We start from the raw sequence: 20,292 nt of genomic DNA, 5'->3' as shown, positions 1-20,292 counted from the left end.
CCTCCCACAAGATCCCTCCACCAGCACGTGAGGATTATAATTCAGATTACAATTCAAGATGAGATTTTAGTGGAGACACAGGTCCACACCATATCATATGGAACTAGCTCAAATGCCTATCAATCAACATGGATAAACAAAAGGTGTTTTATATATAACATGGACTACTATTCAGCTATAACAAGCAATGAAATAATGGCATTTGCAGCAACTTGGATGGAATTGGAGACCATCATTCAAAGAGAAGTAACTCAGGAATGCCAAACCGAACATCGTATGTTTTCACTTATAGTTGGAAGCTAAGCTATGAGGATGCAAAGGCATATAAATGAGACAACATACTTAGGACTCTAGGGAAAAAGTGGGAGGAGTTGAGAGATAAAAGACTACACATTGGGTAGAATGTACACAGCTCAAGTGCACCAAAAACTCAGAAATCACCACTAAAGGATTTATCCATGTAACCGAACACCGCTTGTTCCCCCAAAACCTATTGAAATAAAAATAAATATATACATATATATATATACACATACATATAAAAATATACTTTATAAGTTAATAAAAAGAAAACTGTTTGGGGATACTATACATTAATTCAAAATATAAGCCACAGGGTAAAAAATTTAGCTATAAGATAAATTCTGAATAAAAGAAGATTTTTAGAAACTAAATAATAATTTATTAACTATTGCTGCATTGTAAATTATCCTAAAAATTGGTAACTCAAAAAACAAATATTTCTTATTTCACAATTTCCAAGGTCAGAAATGTGGCAATGGCTTGGTTGGGTGGTTCTGGTTCCAGGTTTTCTTTATGACGTTGTGGTCATGATGAAAGCCAAAGCTGCAGTCAACTGAAGGCTTGAGTCAGGTGGAGGAAGTGCCTTCAAGGTGGCTTACTTCCGCACCTCACTTTCTGCCTGACTTTCCCATGTCCCAGTGATGTAGATGAAAACTTGTTTTCACATATGTGAATCTAGAAATTCTGTTCTGAGATTACAAAAGCTTAAAAACGTGGATCTCATGAAAGCAGAGAGTAGAATAGTGGTTAGCAGGGGCTGGAAAGGGAATGAGGGAGGAAGGGATGAAGAGAAGCTGGTTAATGAGTACAAAGATGCCATTCAAAAGAATAAATTTTAGTATCTGACAGTGTGGGAAAACTGTAGTTTATAGTAATTTATTGTATATTTCAAAATAGCTTGAAGACAAGAATTGTAGTGTTCCCAACACAAAGAAAAATCTTCAGGCTGAGCACAGTGGCTTACGCCTATAATCCCTTTGGGAGGCCGATGCAGACAGATTACCTGAGGTCAGGAGGTCGAGACCAGCCTGACGAACACAGAGAAAACCCCATCTCTACTAAAAATACAAAATTAACTGGGTGTGGTAATGCATTCCTGTAATCCCAGCTACTTGGGAGACTGAGGCAGGAGAATCTGTGAACCCAGGAAGCAGAGATTATGGTGAGCCAAGATTATGCCATTGCACTCCAGCTTGGGCAACAAGAGTGAAATTTGGTCTCAAAAAAGAAAAATGTTCAAGGTGATAGATACTCCAATTATCCCGACGTAATCATTAAACATTGCATACATGTATCAAAATATCATGTCCATAAAAATATGTACAACTATATCAATAAAAATATAAAAATAAATAAAATAACAAAAGTTATTTTTGCATGACTTATTAAGTACCAAGGGAATTTGAAAGAAGATTCTACTTTTTTGTTGTTAGAATTTACTAAAATTTGTTCATTTAGGAAAATCATATCATTAAAAACACTTGTATTTGATTTTCCTATTCAATATACATGTATCCTCCTGCACTTAAAGCTGCTACATTTGGTGATTCTACCTAGAGGTGTAAGCACTTGACTTTAGTCACATTTAAGCATGTGCATATTGATATGCATATTATTTAATTATAAATTACTTTTTATTATTTCTCATTCATATTACATAGGATATTTTATTGACTTTTTAAAGGAAATTATGAGTGTGGCTGAGTTATATTATCTGTGACTATTATTTCAAGATTGTACAAGGGGCATTGTAAAATATTTATTATGAAAAGGATGTGTTGCATATGATGTGCTTGAGAATGACTATCATACAAACTGGTGATGTTACAGCACTCTTAGTCACCTTATGTAAGAAGCCCTTAACACTGTTCTTTCTCCTAGAACAGATCTGTCAAGGAGAAACATAAAGTGAATTACATGTGTAAGATTACATTTTCTGGTAGCTACATTTAAGAGCATGAAAAAGAAACAGATGAAATTAATTTTAATAACAATATATTTACTTAAATGCTATATATTATTTAAAATGTAACCAATATAAAAATTAAGATTTTCTTCTTTGTTGTTGTTTATAATGTCTTTAAAATATGATGTGTATTTTACATTTACAGTATGTTCCAATTTGGATAAGCCATTTCAAGTGCTGAATAGACCCACAGATAGTGTCTGTACCATATTGGACAGCACAGTTCTGTATGTTCCATGAATTAAAAAATTCCAAGAAATGGAATAAAATGTCAGAAGCTCCCTAATTTATAAAAAGGGACAAAATAATGGCTACTGCCCATCTCCTTTTTTCCTCCCTCAGCTCAAAGTCTTTATGTTTCAGCTCAGACACAGACCATCTGCAGCACAACTTCTGTGCCAGAGGCTGTGTGGAGAGGTGTAGCAGCAACTCAGTAAACACAACCACCTGCTACAATTCAAAACTATGAAGTCAAGAAGGAGAATTCTTCTCTTGACACTTCCATCTTCATCCTTGTTCTTTATCTCTAGACCCTCAGATCCCTCCCAATCAGATACGCTCCCTCTCCACCCCCACTCCCTGCCACAAGTATGAAGTTTTCTCCCCAAATGGCAAAAGCTCTAAAATTGCCTGTCATTTCTTTTCCTCTGTTATGAGCATTTTGCTGATCCTTATTTAGCTGATGTCCTTGTTTTACCCCTGTTAACAAGCTCATTCTTACTCTATCCTTTCGCAGGAAGCATTATCACCTTTCTAGTTTGGTGGTTAAAACCACAAGCTATAGAAAGCAAGCAACAAACATGAGTTCCCACCTTATTTATCTCACTTAAATCTGTGTGATTTTTAGCAGTAAATTAAACTCTGAGCTGCATCTATACAATTCAGGTGAAAGTAATACCTACCTTTAGGTTTGCTCTGAGCCTCAACTGAGACAATGGGTGTAATCAAGTTAGCACAGCATGTCACACCGTGAGCAATTAATAAATGAAAGCTCTTATTATTATACTATTTCCTCAATCTATAAATCTTTTCCTACTTCCAGCCACATGTCCACATCCTAAACATTTTTCAAAGTCTTTCTCAAGTCTCACCTGTTCTCTAAATCATCTACAAAACCTTATTCTCCCCTTTTCATGTATTTCTTGAGAACTCTAACATAAATTCACATTGGTATGACTTCTAGTATGGGAAGTCATTTACTAAATACTTTAGCTAATTAATTTATGATGAATCAGGGAACATAAACAATAGCAGATGCTGCGGATACCTGGCCCTGCTTTCTCTTGACACACCTGAGTTTTTTTTGCAGCTGTGGTGGGCAGTTTTACAATTTGCACCAACAAGCATGTTCCACATGGTTCTGCAGAAGTTTCCCAGTGGGATGGAGCCCTAGCTGCCCACAGCAGTATTCCACTCATTAATATTCACTTACTTGGCTTTGCTCCCTTCTGTCTCTCCTCCCTCATACCCACTTCAGCTTCCTAGAATAAAACTTCCCTTCCTGGAATAAAACTCTCTTCCATCTCACCTTCCCTCATACCCACTTAAACTTGCCAGATAAACCACCTGCATCAAAGTTCTTGTCTTAGATTTTGCTTTTGGGGAAACCCAAATAAGACAAGAACTAATATTACTGAGTCTATATTGTATGCCAAACACCATGTTAGTCATTCTACTTTCATTATCTTTTTATATTCTCAACATTCTTGTGGGATTGGGTATTATTATACTCATTTTGCAGTAACAAATTAGAAAGTCAAGACTCAAAATAATTAAGTGACTCACTCAGGGAAAATCTAGCAATCCAAATGCTTTGGGTACTCATTTCTGAATTAATAATTGTATAGAAAAAATAAGACATTTTGGAATAAAGCTTTAAAAACGTATTACAGAAAAACAGTCAGGTAAAATTAAATGTCTTAGGTTTAGCCAAAACATGACAAACTAAGAAGTAGAAGCAGAATGTAATAAAATAGAGTCTGGAGACATCATACATTGAATACTTTGTTATTTAAATGCCTTATTTGTAGTCTACTTTCTTTATTCTGGGAAATAGAGACAGGAAGATATGGCAGCTGAGAGCTACCCGAATGAGTCAGATTTCATAAGAAAGTATTAGAAGATGAAACCAATTTGGCCTCTATGACATTGGAGAAAGAATTAGACAAAGGGGACCTTTGTCAGTGCTTAGATACTAAAAAGAAAGGCTTAGATTAATGAGAAAAATTACTGAGAAAAATTTTTCTTCCATATTAAAATTCTCATTTGGAATTGATTTTTTTTTATCTTCCCAAGTCACACAGGCCATATACATAAGGGTGATTGAATTATAACGTGAAATGTCAAATCCAATAAATGTGAGGAAGGAGATAGCTGGGCAAATGTTAAAGGAAGCAAAGGACAAAGAGATATGTTTCCATATTCAGAGGCAAGCATTAGATGACCAGCGCACTTCCCGGAGTTTTGGGAACTGTGTTAGTCAAATTGGAGAAGTCAGAAATATTCAACTAACATTAGAGAGCATTTCCTAATTGGCCTGATGTATGTTACTCTCTGTGTTCCTATGGTCTATCTGTCAAGTTAAGTTTGTAATTCTTAAAAAATTAGGGTGATGTGTTTGAGCTCATCATCTTCATAGAAAATTAAATCCTTAATTTTCATGAAGTTTGAGATTACTTGATATTTCTATTAAGCTCTGAGATTATCAGACAACACTTATGGCAAATCTTTATTACATATTGCCTCTGCAGTTGCTATTGTTTGCCTTTATAATGCCATGCAGAATCATAAATTTGAATTGGGCATTATGGTTTCATTGCTTTGAATTTTTTAATGGTCTTCACTTATGTGTAACCCAAAAGTATTACATCACATTATTTACTGTAAATGTATTAGGTCTGCTATGAAGTCATTTTGTTTTGAACCTTAGAAAAAGTGACTTCTAGCCAACTGAGCTTTTATAGTGTGCCCTCTAATTCACATTTTAATAAATGTCATTTTCTAAGTGCATTACCTCATGTTTTGGCTAGAACCCTGAGAGAAAAAGAGAAATGTGCTTTCTGACTGGTTCATCCATATTTTATTTTACTTTTCATTAAGAAATTACTCTTTGAAGAAAATCAATAATCTTCTGTAACTGAGGGAAGAGGTTAGTGTGTTGCAGTGATGCATTTTAATATCTCAAATCAAACTGCCTTTTGCCAGCTCTTGCTGATAGCATTTTTGTCCTTGTTCCTACAGCCTGGGTACATGGGGACCCCAGAAGAGCAGCCTATCCTACAGACAGCCAGGGCCACTTTTGTGGCCAGAAGGGCACCCCCAATGAGTGAGTATAGCCACCTTTGCTTTGTGTGATTTTACTGTCTAAACTAGAACTTAGATATCACTTTTACAGTAATCCTACTATCCTTCTTAAGAAGATTGAAATTTATAAAGGAGGATTTTCCTCCCCTTTTCTAATAGATAGCTATAAGCAGTTGGGAAGTTTTATATTACATGACTTAAGACACGATGTCAGTGTTATGCGGCATTTTATTAGAATACATGAAGACTACTTATAAAAATATAATGAATCGATTGGACCAATGATTTTAATCAGAAGGTATATTTTTAAATGTTTTATAAATGGGCCATTAGAAAACTGAGATGTGAGTAGCTGCTACAAAGCTAGACAGTCCAGTTGTTAGGATTATTTACAGTCTACTGATAAATCATTCCACATTTCGAAGTGAGGAGAACACCCAGAAAGTCTTAAATGCTTGGTATCCTTTTCCAGGCAACTTGGCTGCTGTGGGCAATGTCCCTGGTTAGCTGAAACAAACAAGGAAGAATGTTCCATCAAATTTCTTCCTAATGATAATCATAACAGAAGTTTTCATTTCTGAAAGCACATTGTCTATTTTTCTAACCTAAGAAATCAAACCACACACACAAGCAATCCCCCCTCCCCTACATCTCACATTTTTAGAAAACCTTCCCTCTTATCTCACTGGTCCATTTCTTCTCTGTGGAAATATGGGGTTGTTGCTGGATATTCTGGTTCTTCAAAACCAATTCAGTTTCTATAAAAGCTGGTTTTAGATGGTTAACAAAAAACCCAAAAGCAACCACACCCTTCACTTCCAACATCAACAACAAAAAACATAGCTGAGGACACTTCAGTTATGTTGTCTATGAAGATCACTTGTAACCAAAGAGCATATTATTTCAAGAGATATACAGATTTTGGAAGGCAGTATGCTCACCGCTGTACCACCAACACGAGGTATACAGACTTTAAAAATAGATGCACAGTGATTTAAAAAATTGCCTACAAAAAAATTTCAAAACCAGATGAATTCACACCTGATTTTTACCAATATTCAAAGAATTGGTACCAATCCTAGTAAAATTATTCCAAAAGACAGGGAAAAAGGGACTCCTCCCTAAATCGTTCTGTGATGCCAGTATCACCCTAATATCAAAACCAGGAAAGAACATAACAAAAAAGAAAGCTACAGACCAATATCCCTGATGAACACAAGTGCAAAATTCTCACCAAAATACTAGCTAAGTGAATCCAACAGGATATCAACAAGATAATACATCATGATCAAATGGGTTTTATATCAGGGATGTAGGGATGGCTTAACATATGCAAGTTAATAAATATAATACATCAAGTAAACAGAATTAAAACAAAAATCCTATGATTATCTCAATAGATGCAGAAAAAGCATTCGATAAAATTTAGCATTGCTTTCTAATGAAACCCCTCAACAAAAAGGAATAGAAGGGACTTACCTCAAAGTAATAAAAGGCATCTATGACAAACCCACCTCCAACATCATACTAAATGGGGAAAAGTTGAAAGCATTCCCTCTGAGAACTAGAACAATACAAGGATGTCCACATGCACTTCTATTCAACATAGTACTGGAAGTCCTAGCCAGACCAATCAGACAGAAAAAAAAAGAACTAAAGGGCAAGTTGGAAAAGAGGAAGTCAAACTGTCGCTATTTGCTGATGATATGATCACATACCTAGAAAACTGTAGACTCATCCAAAAGGCTCCTAGACCTGATAAATGAATTCAGTGAAGTCTCAGGTTACAAAATCAATATACACAAATTAGTAGCACTGCTATCCGTCAACAATGACCAAGCTGAAAATCAAATCAAGAACTCAATCCCTTTTACAACATCTACATAAAATAAAATAAAGTACTTAGGAACACACTTAATCAAGGAGGTAAAAGATCTCTACAAGGAAAACTACAAAACACTACTGAAGGAAATTGTAGATAACACAAATAAATGGAAATATTTCCTATGCTTATAGATGGGTAAAATCAAAATTGTGAAAATGACCATATTGCCAAAAGCAGTCTACAAATTTAGTGCATTTCCCATTCACCATGATTCCTCACAGAACTAGAAAAAGCATCCTAATTTTATATGGAACAGAAAAAGAGCCCACATAGCCAAAACAAGACTAAGTAAGAAGAACAAATCTGGAGACATCTCATTATCTGACTTCAAACTATATGTTAAGGCGACAGTCACCAAAACAGCATGACACTGGTATAAAAAGAGTCACATAGACCAATGGAACAGAATAGAGAACCCAGAAATAAAGCCAAATACTTAACAGTTTGATCTTTGACAAATCAAACAAAAACATAAATTGGGGAAACGACATCCTGTTCAACAAATGGTGCTGGAAAAACTGGCAAGCTACAAGTAGAAAAATGAAATTGGATCCTCATCTCTCACTTCATACAAAAACCAACTCAAGATGGATCAAAGACTTAAATCTAAGACCTGAAACCATAAAACTTCTAGAAGAAAACATTGGAAAAATTCTTCTAGACATTGGTTTAAAAATTCTTCTAGACAATGAATTCATAACTAAGACCTCAAAAGCAAACACAACAAAAACAAAAATAAAGAAATGGAACCTAATTAAACTAAAAAGTTTCTGCCCAGCAAAATAAATAAGCAAATAGCCCAAAGAGTGGGAGAAAGTATTTGCAAACTATGCATCTGACTAAGGACTAGTGTTCGGAATCTACAAGGAACTGGAACATATCATCGAGAATAAAAGCAAACAATTTCATCAAAAGTGATCTAAGGACATGAATAGACATTTCTCAAAAGAATATATAAAAATAGCCAATAAATATATGAGAAAATGCTTAACATACTAGACATCAGGGAAATGCAAATTAAGATCATAATGAGATACCACCTTACTACTGCAAGAATGGCCATAATTAAAAAGTCAAAAACAATAGATGTTGGCATGGATGTGGTGAAAATGGAACATCTTTACATAGCAGGTGGGAATGTAAATTAGTACAACCACTATGAAAAACAGTATGGAGTTTCCTTAAAGAGCTAAAAGTAGATCTACCATTTGATTCAGCAATCCCACTACTGGGTATCTACCCAAAGGAAAAGAAATCATTACTTAAAAAATGTTTATAGCAGCACAAGGATATGAAACCAATGTAAGTGCCCATCAACCAATAAGTGGATAAAGAAAATGTTGTATATAACCATGGATTAATGTTTATAGTGAGTATCCTTGTGCATGTTTATAGCAGCACAAGAATATGAAACCAATGTAAGTGCCCATCAACCAACAAGTGGATAAAGAAAATGTTGTATATAACCATCGAATACTCAGCCATAAAAAGGAATGAAATAATGCCTTTTGCAGCAACTTGAAAGGAGCTGGAAGCCATTATTCTAAGTGAAGTAACCAGGAATGGAATGCCAAATACTGGATGTTCTCACTTATAAGTGGGAGCTAAGCTATGAGGACACACACACACACACACAAACATACAGAGTGATATAATGGACTTAGGGGACTCAAGGGTGGGGAGATTATGAGGAGGTTAAGTGATAAGAGGCAACATATTGGGCACAGTGTACATTGCTCAATTGAACGGTGTACTAAAATCTCAGAATGCACCATCAAAGAAGTCATCCATGGAACCAAAAACCATCTTTACCCCCCAAAAATATTGATATTTTGAAAAATAATCTAAAATTGTAAATAAATAAAAGAAACATTCAGAAAAAGGTTAACAAAATTCATGAAGCAGAATTATAATCAAGAAAACCCAGAAATTTAAGGAGGGGGCAAATCCCTAATCATGTCACGGTAAATGAACAGGGGACTAGTTGACTCCTAATTGCCTGTTAGAGACAACTAGACTAATTTTGATCCAGGGAAGTAATTCTTATTTTAACTTCAATAACTCAGAAAATCCTAGACATTGCCCACAAAACCTTTGCAACCTTCATACTATAAAGGACAAAGAAAGCACAAAGTAGTAAAAGAAACCATACAAATCTCTAAATCTCTAGTTCCTTAAGAGGGTTTATTTTTAAAAGGGAATTTGTAACAATAAGTTCTCCAGACCTAAGCCAATGACCTACTTAAGTCAAACAAAAATGTGACAGCACAAAATTTAGTACATTATCTTTCAAAGATAATCCTCGCTTAACCCACACATGTTCATTAAAGTATTATTCAAAATAAAAATATATTAGAAAGCACACAGATATCCAACAATATGTGGATGATAGTAACAATATGTGGATGATAGTAAATTTAAATTATTAAATTTAATTAAATATAATGGAGCCACTGAAAATTATGTTCATATGTTCAACAGTTGATTCTATTGATTTTTCCTTTAGTTTCTGGCAGATATGTTATCCTTGCATTTCTCCCCCTGAAAATAATATTCTCCAATAGTTCTCTAGTATTTTGATGGCTTCCTTCTTATATTTAGATTTCTAATCTCCTTGAAATTTATTTTTGTATATGGACTGAAATAGAAATCAAACATTATATAATAAATAAATATATAAATATAAACAAATATAAATGATATATAAATTTGTTTCTGAATTCTATAAACTGCTCTAATGTACATTTTAAGCTTCATGATTGTTTTAATTCTTATAATAAATGTGTATTATTTAAAATTTTAATGTTATTCTAAATTATATTTAGACTTTCAGTTGTAAAATATTTACAGAAATGTAAGATTTTAATCAATATTAAAAACTTTGTAAGCATAAGTTTTATTGTATAAAATAAAGTCAATTAGTCTGTTTTCACACTCCTGATAAAGACATACCTGAAACTGGGTAATTTATAAAGAAAAAGAGGCTTAATGGACTCAGTTCCATGTGGCTGGTAGAAGGCAAAGGCATGTCTTACATGGTGGCAGACAAGAAAAAATGAGAACCAAGTGAAAGGGGTTTCCACTTAGGAAACCATCAGATCTCATGAGATTTATTCATTACCAGGAGAAACAGTATGGGGAAACTGCCTGCATGATTCAATTATCTCCAATCAGGTCCCTCCCACAACTTGTGGGAATTATGGGAGCTATAATTCAAGATGAGATTTGGGTGGGGACACTGCTAAGCCATATCAAATGGTATCAAGGGAAAATATTGGAATAAATACATCATAATAGTAATATTATTATAACAGTGTGGAACCATCATAAAAACAGACAGAAAGAAATAAATCCAATTTAAAATATAAATTTTGAATGTGATAAAGATGGATTTCAAATCAGTATCAGAAAGAAAGATTATTAAACAAATGGTATTGAATTAACTGAAATGCCATTCATAAAAATAAAATAAAATTGGATATTTATCTCATGTCTTATGCCAAAAGAAATACCAAAGCAATGATGATTTTGTATATAAAATATAAAACCATAAAAGTAACCGAAGAAAATGCAAGAGTATATTTATAGAATTGTGAGATTAATGGAGAATGATTGGAAAGTGGTCCTCACCCGGTTAGGGGAGCACTTTCATTAGGAGGTGACTTCTGAACTAAGTTATGAAGACCAGGAGGACGCCAGCCTTTCAAAAGCCCTCGGAAGAGCATTCAAGCCAGGGCAATAAGTGCAAAGGTCCTGAGACATGAATGCCCCTAAGATACTCCAGGAATAGGATGAGAAGGAACCCAGGAGGCCAAAAGTAGCTGACAAAAAGGATGGTGGAATAAGCAGATGTCTGAAAAACAGGTAGAAGTCGTATTTTGCATGTCCTATAGACTCAAAGTATGTGGATTATTTATAAGTGTAGAGAAGGACATAGAAAGGTGTTCAGCAAGAGTGACCCAATCCATTTTACATTTTTAAAATAACATTCTTGCTTCCTTGTACCTTCTTGAGCTGTTTCAGTGGTTCACAATAAGCATGTATGCAGAAAAATATTAAGCTTTTTTTAAATTGAAAAATTAGGCCAGCTGTGGTGGCTCATGCCTATAATCCTAGTACTTTGGGAAGCCAAGGCAAGCTGATCACTTAAGCCCAGAAGTTCAAGACCAGCCTGGGCAACATGGCAAAATTCCATCTCTACAAAAAAAAAAAAAAAAAAAAAAAGCAAAAATTTACTGGGCATGGTGGAGTGCCTGTAGCCTCAGCTACTTGGGAGGCTGAGATGGGAGCATGGCTTGAGCCCAGGATGTGGAGGTTCCAATGAGCTGAGATTGCACCACTGCACTCCAGCCTAGGCAACAGAGCCAGACCTTGTCTGAATTTTTAAAAACAAAAATAAAAAAATTAATGGCAGATATCATTATAGATTCATGAAAGAAAATTATGAGTATTTTTATTTTCTTATATGTTTCTATGCATTGCAAGTTTCTACCAAAAATATGTATTACTTTTATATTCCCCCCAAATTTTCAAAAGTTAAAGAATTTAAAAGAGAAGTATATATGCTGATATAAGAGATTGTCTTCATTATTAAAGCTCTTTAAAAAAAAAAAGCAAACATTTTTTCAAAAGAATATATACCCTGGAGTCAAATTCTGACTTTACCTCCTAATAGGACTGACCTATGGGCATGGAACGCAAGCCATCTCAGTCTTAATTTCCTGATAATGAAGCAAAAATTAAAAGAGAGAACAGTCATGTAGGAGAAATAGGCATTGGCTTTCTGTTTATAAAGCACATTCATATTCCATACCTCATCATTTGTTGACGTCCTCCAATAGGTCGGCCTCTATGCAATATACTAGAGCGAATAAGACAGATATTTTTCTTCAAAAGTCTCTTGGTCTTTAGAGATAGAGTCAAGAAAGCTGAGGATTTCAATCTATTGTGTTCAGTGCAGTGTGCTATCTTAAGACTAAAATATAGTGCTGACAATCTCATCTGAAACAGCCACACTCAACTCCACCATTACTTTCTCTAGTCTCTGGCACAAGATCTTGATTTACTGTCTTAGATACTTATCACTGTCTGCATTTATCCTCATTATTAATTGGTTAGTTTTATCTTCCCAGGCTGGACCCAACGTTCTTTGAAATCAGGGCCATTCTCTGTCTTTTTCACTGTTGTATTCACAGAAGCTACAGCATTGTCTGGCATTACAATATATGCTCAGTAAACTCATTGTTAAATGAATGAGAAAAATGGGGTAGCACAGATAAGAATGACTTTCTCCCAAAGTGCAGGTCAGCTTACGGATCTGATCAGGTCCTCAACAACACTACTAAGTGAGTCTGATTACTATTACTACCATTTAGGAATTTAGGAAACTAAAATTCAGAAAGATGAAAGTACTTGCTAAGGTTCAACTGTCTATTAAATGGCAAAGGTAGCACATTCTAACCCTAAATCTTGGGCTGTTTAGGCTGCACACGGACAGAGTTGCAGTGAACTTGCTTTTCCATTTTACTTGTTTAACCTAGAACTAAAAATTTTGAACATAGCTCGTAAAAAGTGTCATCACATGTTCTAAAACTCCACAAATAAATGTGTGTGTGTGTGTGTGTGTGTGTGTGTGTATTTCTATGCCAAAATAAAATGCATCTATGTTAGGATGTGTAAGAAATTTAGGCAGCTCTCAAATGGGGGAGCTTACTTGTTAGACTTTAACCATTGTCATGATGTACTTAAAGCAATCCTTTGATTCCCAACTCTGGAAGCCATTCCTTAATGACTGAGCATAAAGTCCATGTTTAGAGGTGGTGTGATAACATTTGAGATGTAGTGTTTGGCCTTTTGTACTTTATCTAACCAAAAAGACTCTAGGAGAAACACCACGGGTTTTTAAAGTGTCAAAAGAGATGAAACAGAGACTTCAAAGAAAAATGGAGTGCTTTGTTGTTGTGTGTAACTTTCTTTGCCTTTTGAGCTCCAGGAAAGTTGTTCATGACACTTAGGTACAGACCTTTTCTTTGAGATTTTCACAAAAAAAGCAAGAACTTGATTGATTTTTGATGCCATCTACTGGCTACTGCAAAAACTTCAGCTTGTAAAGGTTGTGCTAAAATAACTTTGAACATTGTCCGACGCAGCACCATTACTAAGACTGAAATACCTGGTCCCATGAGGTTCACATAAGGAAACAAGAAAGATTAAGAGGACAATGCTCTTCTATTTAAGATTTTTAAAAATTGATATGTAGTATTCGTACCTATCTATGGTGTGCATGCGATATTTGGTTACATGCATAGAATGTGTAATGTTCAAGTCAGGGTATTTAGTGTATTCATCACCCAAATATTTATTATTTTATGTGTTAAGAACATTTTAAGTCCCCTCTCTTAGCTACTTTGAAATATACAATACATTGTTGCTACCTATAGTCATCTTCCCATGCTGGGGAACGCTAAAATGTATCCCTTCTAATTGTTTGTTTATACCCATTAACTATTACTCATTAACACTTTGTCTTCACTCCCAGCCCTTGCCCCACTCACATACCCTTTCCAGCCTCTACATCTATGATATCAACTTTTTTGGTCCTAAATATGAGTGAGAACATTGGTTATTTGTCTGTTTGTGCCTTGCTTATTTCATTTAACATAATGACCTCCACTTCCATTCATGTTGCTGCAAAGATGTGATTTCATTCTTTTTTTTTTTATGTCTGAAGAGTATTACACATTTTTTAATACATTCATCTGCTAAAGAATACAAGTTGATTTCATATCTTGGCTATTGTTAGTAGTGCTGCAATAAACATGGAGGTATAGATATTCTTTTGATATACCGATTTTATTTTCTTTGGATAAATGCCCAATAGTGGGCTTGCTGGATCATATGGTAGTTCTATTTTTAGTTCTTTGAGAAACCACTATGCAATTTTCCATAGTGGCTGTACTAATTTACAATCCCACCAGCAGTATATAAGAGTTCCCTTTTCTCTGAATCCTCACCGGCATCTGTTATTTTCTGAGTTTTTACTAATAGCCATTCTAATTGGGATAAGATGATATCTCATTATGATTTTGAATTGCATTTTTCTGGTGATGAGTGATGTTGGATGTTGTGCATTTTTCTTTATTAACTTCTGGTCATTAATATGTCTTCTTTTGAGAAATGTATGTTCATATTCTTTACTTATTTTGTAATGTGATTATTTGTTTTCTAAATGTTGCATTGTTTGAGTTCCTTGTGCATTCTGGATGTTAGTCATTTGTCAGGTGAATAGTAGAAAAATATCTTCTCCCATTAAACAAGCTGTCTCTTCACTCTGTTGATTTATATCCTTTACTATGCAGAAGCTTTTTTGTTTAATATAGTCTTATTTGTCTATTTTGGTTTTGTTGCCCGAGCTTCTAAGGCTTATCAATAAAATCTTTGCCCAGAACAATGTCCTGAAGTGTTTCTCCTATGTTTTCTTATAGTAGTTTTATAATTTTGAGTCTTATGTTTAAGTATTTAATACATTTTGAGTTAATTTTTGAATATGGGGAAAGATAGAGATCCAGTTTTATTCTGTATTTAGATTTGCAAATTTTTTTCTAGCATCATTTATTGAAGAATATGTCCTTTCTCCAGTGTATGTTTTTGGCACTTTTGTCAAAAGTCAGTTGATTGGAAATGGATTTGTTTTGGGGCTGTTTATCCTGCTTCATTGCTCTATGTCTGTTTTGATATACCATGCTTTTTTGGTTACTATTGCCTTGTAATACATATTAAAGTTAGTGTGGTACTGCCAGCTTTTTCTTTTATGCTCAGGACTGCTTTGGCCATTTAGGCTCCTTTTTGGTACCATATGAATTTTAAGACTTTTTAATAAATTTCTGTGAAAATGACATTAGTATTTTGGTAGAGATTGTGTTGAATCTGCAGATCACTTTGGGTAATATGGTCATTTTAACAATGTTAATTATTCAGATCTCATAAGCATGGGATGTCTTTTTATTTGTTTATATCCTCTTCAATATTTTTAACGTTTTGTAGTTCTTCTTATAGAAGTCATTCACCTCCTTAGTTAAATTTATCCCTATGTATTTTTTGTAGCAATTGTAAATGGGATTGCTTTTTAAATTTCTTTCTTGGCGAATTCATTATTGGTGTGTAGATGCTGCTAATTTTTGCATGTTCATTTTGTATCCTACAACTTTACTAAATTTACTTACCAGTTCTAAAAGTTTTCAGTGGAGTCTTTAGGTTTTTCCAGATTTAGTTTATGTCATCTGCATAGATGGGTATTTTACTTTCTCTTTTCCAATTAGGATGTCTTTTATCTCTTCCTCTTGAAGACTTTTCTTGGCTAGGACTTTGAATGCTATGTTAGGAGTGATGAAATTGTTGTCTTGTTCCAATTCTTAGAGAAAAGCTTTTCAGCTTTTCTCTATTTGTTATGATATTAGCTATGACTTTGTCATATATGAACCTTATTATGTTGAGGTATGTTCATTCATTTCTCTCTCTCTCTCTCTCTCTCTCTCTCTCTCTCTCTCTCTCTCTGTCTCTCTTTTTCTCGAGACAGAGTCTTGCTCTGTCTCCCAGGCTGGAGTGCAATGGTGCAATCTCTGCTCACTGCAACCTCCGCCTCCCGCGTTCAAGTAAGTCTACTGCCTCAGCCTCCTAAGTAGCTGAAATTACAGGTGCACACCACCATGCCCAGCTATTTTTTGTATTTATAGCAGAGACAGGGTTCACTATGTTGGCCAGGCTGGTCTTGAACTTCTAACCTTGTGATCTGCCCACCTTGGCCTCCCAAAGTGCTGTGATTACAGGAGTGAGCCACTGCACCCAGCTGAGGTATGGTCTTTCTATGCCTAGTTTATTGGAGAGTTTTTATTATGAAGGGCTGTTGAATTTTATCAAATGCTGTTTTATTAAAAGTGTCTATTGAAGTGATCATATGGTTTTTGTCCTTCATTCTGTTGATGTGATGCAAATCATACTTATTGATTTGCATATGTTGAATCATCCTTTCATCTCAAAAATAATTCCCACTTAATCATGGTGAATTACCTTTTTGCTATGTTGCTGAATTCAGTTTGCTAGTATTTTGTTGAGGATTTTTGCATCTATGTTTATCAGGGATATTGACCTGTAGTTTTGTGTGTGTGTGTGTGTTGTGTTTGTTTGTTTTCCTATGTCCTTGGCTGGTTTTGGTATCAGAGCAATGCTGACATCACAGAATGACTTAGAAAGAATTCTCTCCTCTTCAATTTTCTGGAATAGTTTGAAGAGAATTGGTTTTAATTCTTCTAAGTTTGGTAGAATTCAGCAGTGAAACCATCTGGTCCTGAACTTCTTTTGTGGGGAAACTTTGTATTACTGATCCAGTCTCATTACTTGTTATTGGTCTGTTTGGTTTTTCTGTTTCTTCATTCAACCTTGGTAGGTTGTATGTGTCCATGAATTTATCCATTTTTCTTAGTTTCTTAGCATATAGTTTTTCATAACAGTCTCTTTTGCATTTCTGTGGTATCAGTTGTAATGTCTCTACTTTTATTTCTGATTTTATTTATTTGAGTTTTCTCTCCTTTTTTTCTTGGTTAGCCTAGCTAGAAGCTTATTAATTTTATATTTTTCATATAAAAAGTATATTCTGTTGTTTCCATATTTTTAGTCTCTATTTTGTTCTCCTCTAAGTTTTATTTATTTACTTTTACTAATTTTGGGTTGGTTTGTTCTTGCTTTTCTAGTTCCTTGAGGCACATTGTTAGATTGTTAGATTGTCTTTCTACTTTTTTGATGTAGATGTTTGTTGCCATAAATTTCCTCTTAGCACTGCTTTTGCTCTATCCCATTGGTTTTGGTATGTTGTGTTTTGATTTTCATTTGTTTAAAATTTTTTTTAATATCCTCCTAATTTCTTTCTTGAATTAATGGTCATTCAGAAGCATGATATTTAATTTCCATGTATTTATACAATTTCCCAAGTTCCTCTCATTATTGATTTCTAATTGTATTCTATTGTGGTCTAAGAAGAAACTTGATATGATTTTAATTTTTAATAATTACACAAGTTGGCCTTAGGCAGCAGTTGCAAACAGAATAGTCTTTCCTCAGGGAACTTGTAAATGTGTGGTGGCCCTGCCACTGGGTGCAGTGGGATCACTGCCAATGGCTTGCACTTTGGCCTTGGTGACAGCAGCCATCAGCAGCACAGGGCTCCCGGAAGGGGATATCAGTGGGGTTCCATTGACGTGGAGATACTAGGGTTAATGAGCCCTAGGACAGGATGCAGTATGCTAGGTACCGGCCTCTGAAAATGGTGCCTTGCTATTTCTTCTTAGAATTCAGGGAGGAGTGTGAGACCCAGTATGAGCTCTCTTTCTGGAGCAATGCTATTGTGCAGTCTCCCGGCAATTTGCTATGTTAGTCTCAGGGCTTGAGTGGGTCAAGGGGCTCGCCCATGGCTAAAATAGCAGAAGTTTGTGTTGGGAATGTGGACTGCTAGGAGTCTCTCACCCTTTTCCTGCATTGGAAAGCCTCTCTAGGTTCCCAGCTGATCCTGGTTGAGTATGCCACCTCTCTTCACTCTCCTTCCATGCCTTAGGTGTTTCCTGTCACTTTGTTGTTGAATTTCAACATTCTAACTTAGATGATCTATCCAAAGTGTGATTATCTACTTGTTATTTTGGTTCTTCTTTGTAGTGAAGGTGGGTTCTATATGCCTCTAGTCAACCATCTTGAAGTCCCTCCCATTTAAGCTTTGGGTTTGATACAGCATCTATGTGAAGCAATAACAACTTAGTTTTCTATTCACTGACCTCTGACAAAATGGCAAGGGCATCTCACAAATCTCTTGGATTGAACATATTACTAGCCTCCACACACAATTTGGTTTAATGTTTAAAATTTGTATCAAAATAATATATGCATGTGAAAACAAAACAGTAATAAAGAGTTTGTAATAAAAACAATGGTCTCTCATCTTAGGACTCCTCACCCACACTTTTCTTTCACTGGGACAGTCTCTTCTCTCTCTGGTTTTAGTTCTTCTGGAAGCTTGTTTTTGCAGAGCTTTAAATAATAAGCCTACTTTACTTGTGCTTATTAACTTTAGATAATATCCTTTGACAGACTGCTATGGGGAATGAAGATGTTTAACTCATACATTATCTCTTTTTCTGATCCCCTCGTCCCATATTTGGTAGTTAAATGACGACTATTAGATTACCTTACGGTTACTTTAATGACTTTAGATAGCATGGATTACCTCTACTTCCTGTTCTACTAACTTTCTTCCGTGTCCTAGCTCATATTTATTTAAGAGGATATTATCCTTGCTACGCTTCTGTTCACCTTTTCTTTCCCTTTCACCTTTTACTTTCTGTAAATGCCATTTTACATGATCAAATTTGCCACCATTTATGTTCAGTTCTGCAACTTCAACAGAATCTCGCATGTTCTGTTGGGAGGTTGGTTCCAGTATTTGAAAATTATAAAAAAAAAAAGAACCCAAAAAACAAAAAACTTTTGCTTTGTTATAAGTGTGCAAATCGTATTCACTGTCAGGCCATTACATTCTTATTTGTACCATGTCCTTGATATCAAAGCCCAATCTCACACTTCATTAGCAGCATAGGATCATCTCACATTTTAGTTGGCTTCAAAATAGTGACTTTCTAGCACTTTTTTTTCCCCACAAGATTTGCCTGCATCAGGAAAATATGTGTGTGTGTGTGTGTGTGTGTTTGCCATCTTAATCACACTATTTTTCAGAGACCCCCTTTTTTCTGAAGGTCTACCTTGCAGAGTGTTGTCTTTTGCTTTACTCAAGACCTGGCAAATTGTAGGCCTATCGCATAGCTTTAATTCTGGGGCTTCTCTACCTTGTTAAATTGTCTTTTTCTAGAGTCATCAGAGTTATAAAATAAAAGCACAGAATGCCCAGTTAAATTTTTGATTATATATAAGTAATTTTTAATATAAGCATGTAAAATTATTGTTTCCTATATCCAAAGGCTGCTTCTCTTTCTGTTGACCCCCTGGTTTTGATAGAGAATATTCTCAATTACCTTCCTAAGAAAAGAAAGCATAAGAAGCAAACTTGCTGAGTTCTTTAAGTGTCCTTTTTTGTCTCTTGATCTTTTCTTTTCTCTCTTTATATTTGATTGATGGTGTAGCTATGGAACGGTAGCTTGAAAAACAATTCCTTTCAGAAATGTGAAGACATCTAGCCTGGCCAATGTGGTGAAACCCCATCTGTATTAGAAATACAAAAGTTATCCATTTACATTCCTCATATATATGTCTGATACTACTCGATCGTCCATTACTAAAGAAAAAAGGACTGGGTTGTTTGGGTGGATATGCTTTGCTGCTGTGTTAGTTGGTCATCTTACCAAAAAGGCCTCTGCACCATGCAGGATGACGAGGCTGTGTTGACTGTCATGTTCCATTACAGAATGAATTGGTGGGAAGCTGGATGTCAGGCGCTGGCTTTCAAAATACCATGAAACAGGCTTTTGAAATTCATGGCCCATGGGCTCCATGTGGCCCAGGTTGGCATTCAGTGCAGCCCAATACAAAATCATAAACTTTCTTGAAACATTATGAGATCTTTTTTTCACAATTTTAGTTTTAGCTCATCAGCTATCATTAGTGTTAGTGGTTTTTTTTTTTTTTTTTAATGTGTGGCTTATGACATTTCTTCTTCTTCCAATGTGGGACAGGGAAGCCAAAAGATTGGACACCCCTGCCATAAAATGAAAGGGTGTAGGCTAGAGTCCTGAATTTCACAAAAGCCCTTTGCTATCCTCAGAAGGTTCATTCAACAAATGGG

At 35.1% G+C, this 20,292-nt stretch overlaps 1 protein-coding gene and 1 long non-coding RNA gene across 20 annotated transcripts in view; one reads left to right on the top strand and one right to left on the bottom strand.

Annotated features, from left to right (window-relative positions):
* Positions 1-20,292, top strand: part of SLC44A5 (solute carrier family 44 member 5) — a 466,490-nt gene that overhangs the window by 377,230 nt on the left and 68,968 nt on the right. For 17 of the 19 annotated variants that reach the window (XM_035251898.3, XM_035251906.3, XM_054236428.2 and 14 more), the window contains one exon: positions 5,510-5,594. The exons of the other annotated variants lie outside the window; for them this stretch is intronic. In XM_035251898.3, coding sequence (XP_035107789.1) covers positions 5,510-5,594 — 85 coding nt within the window. The remainder of the gene's footprint in view (positions 1-5,509; positions 5,595-20,292) is intronic. 19 annotated transcript variants of the gene reach the window in all.
* On the bottom strand, positions 5,783-7,166 carry LOC118142990 (uncharacterized). Its single transcript, XR_004726991.3, has 2 exons — positions 7,052-7,166; positions 5,783-6,079 (listed from the first exon to the last, which is right to left on the bottom strand). It is a non-coding gene; the product is annotated as an uncharacterized LOC118142990 (long non-coding RNA).

The sequence above is a fragment of the Callithrix jacchus genome, chromosome 7 (assembly GCF_049354715.1).
Source record: "Callithrix jacchus isolate 240 chromosome 7, calJac240_pri, whole genome shotgun sequence".
Classification (NCBI taxonomy): Eukaryota; Metazoa; Chordata; class Mammalia; order Primates; family Cebidae; genus Callithrix; species Callithrix jacchus.
The sequence above is the reverse complement of the archived record's forward strand: the minus strand, read 5'-3'. Positions and strand labels throughout refer to the sequence as shown.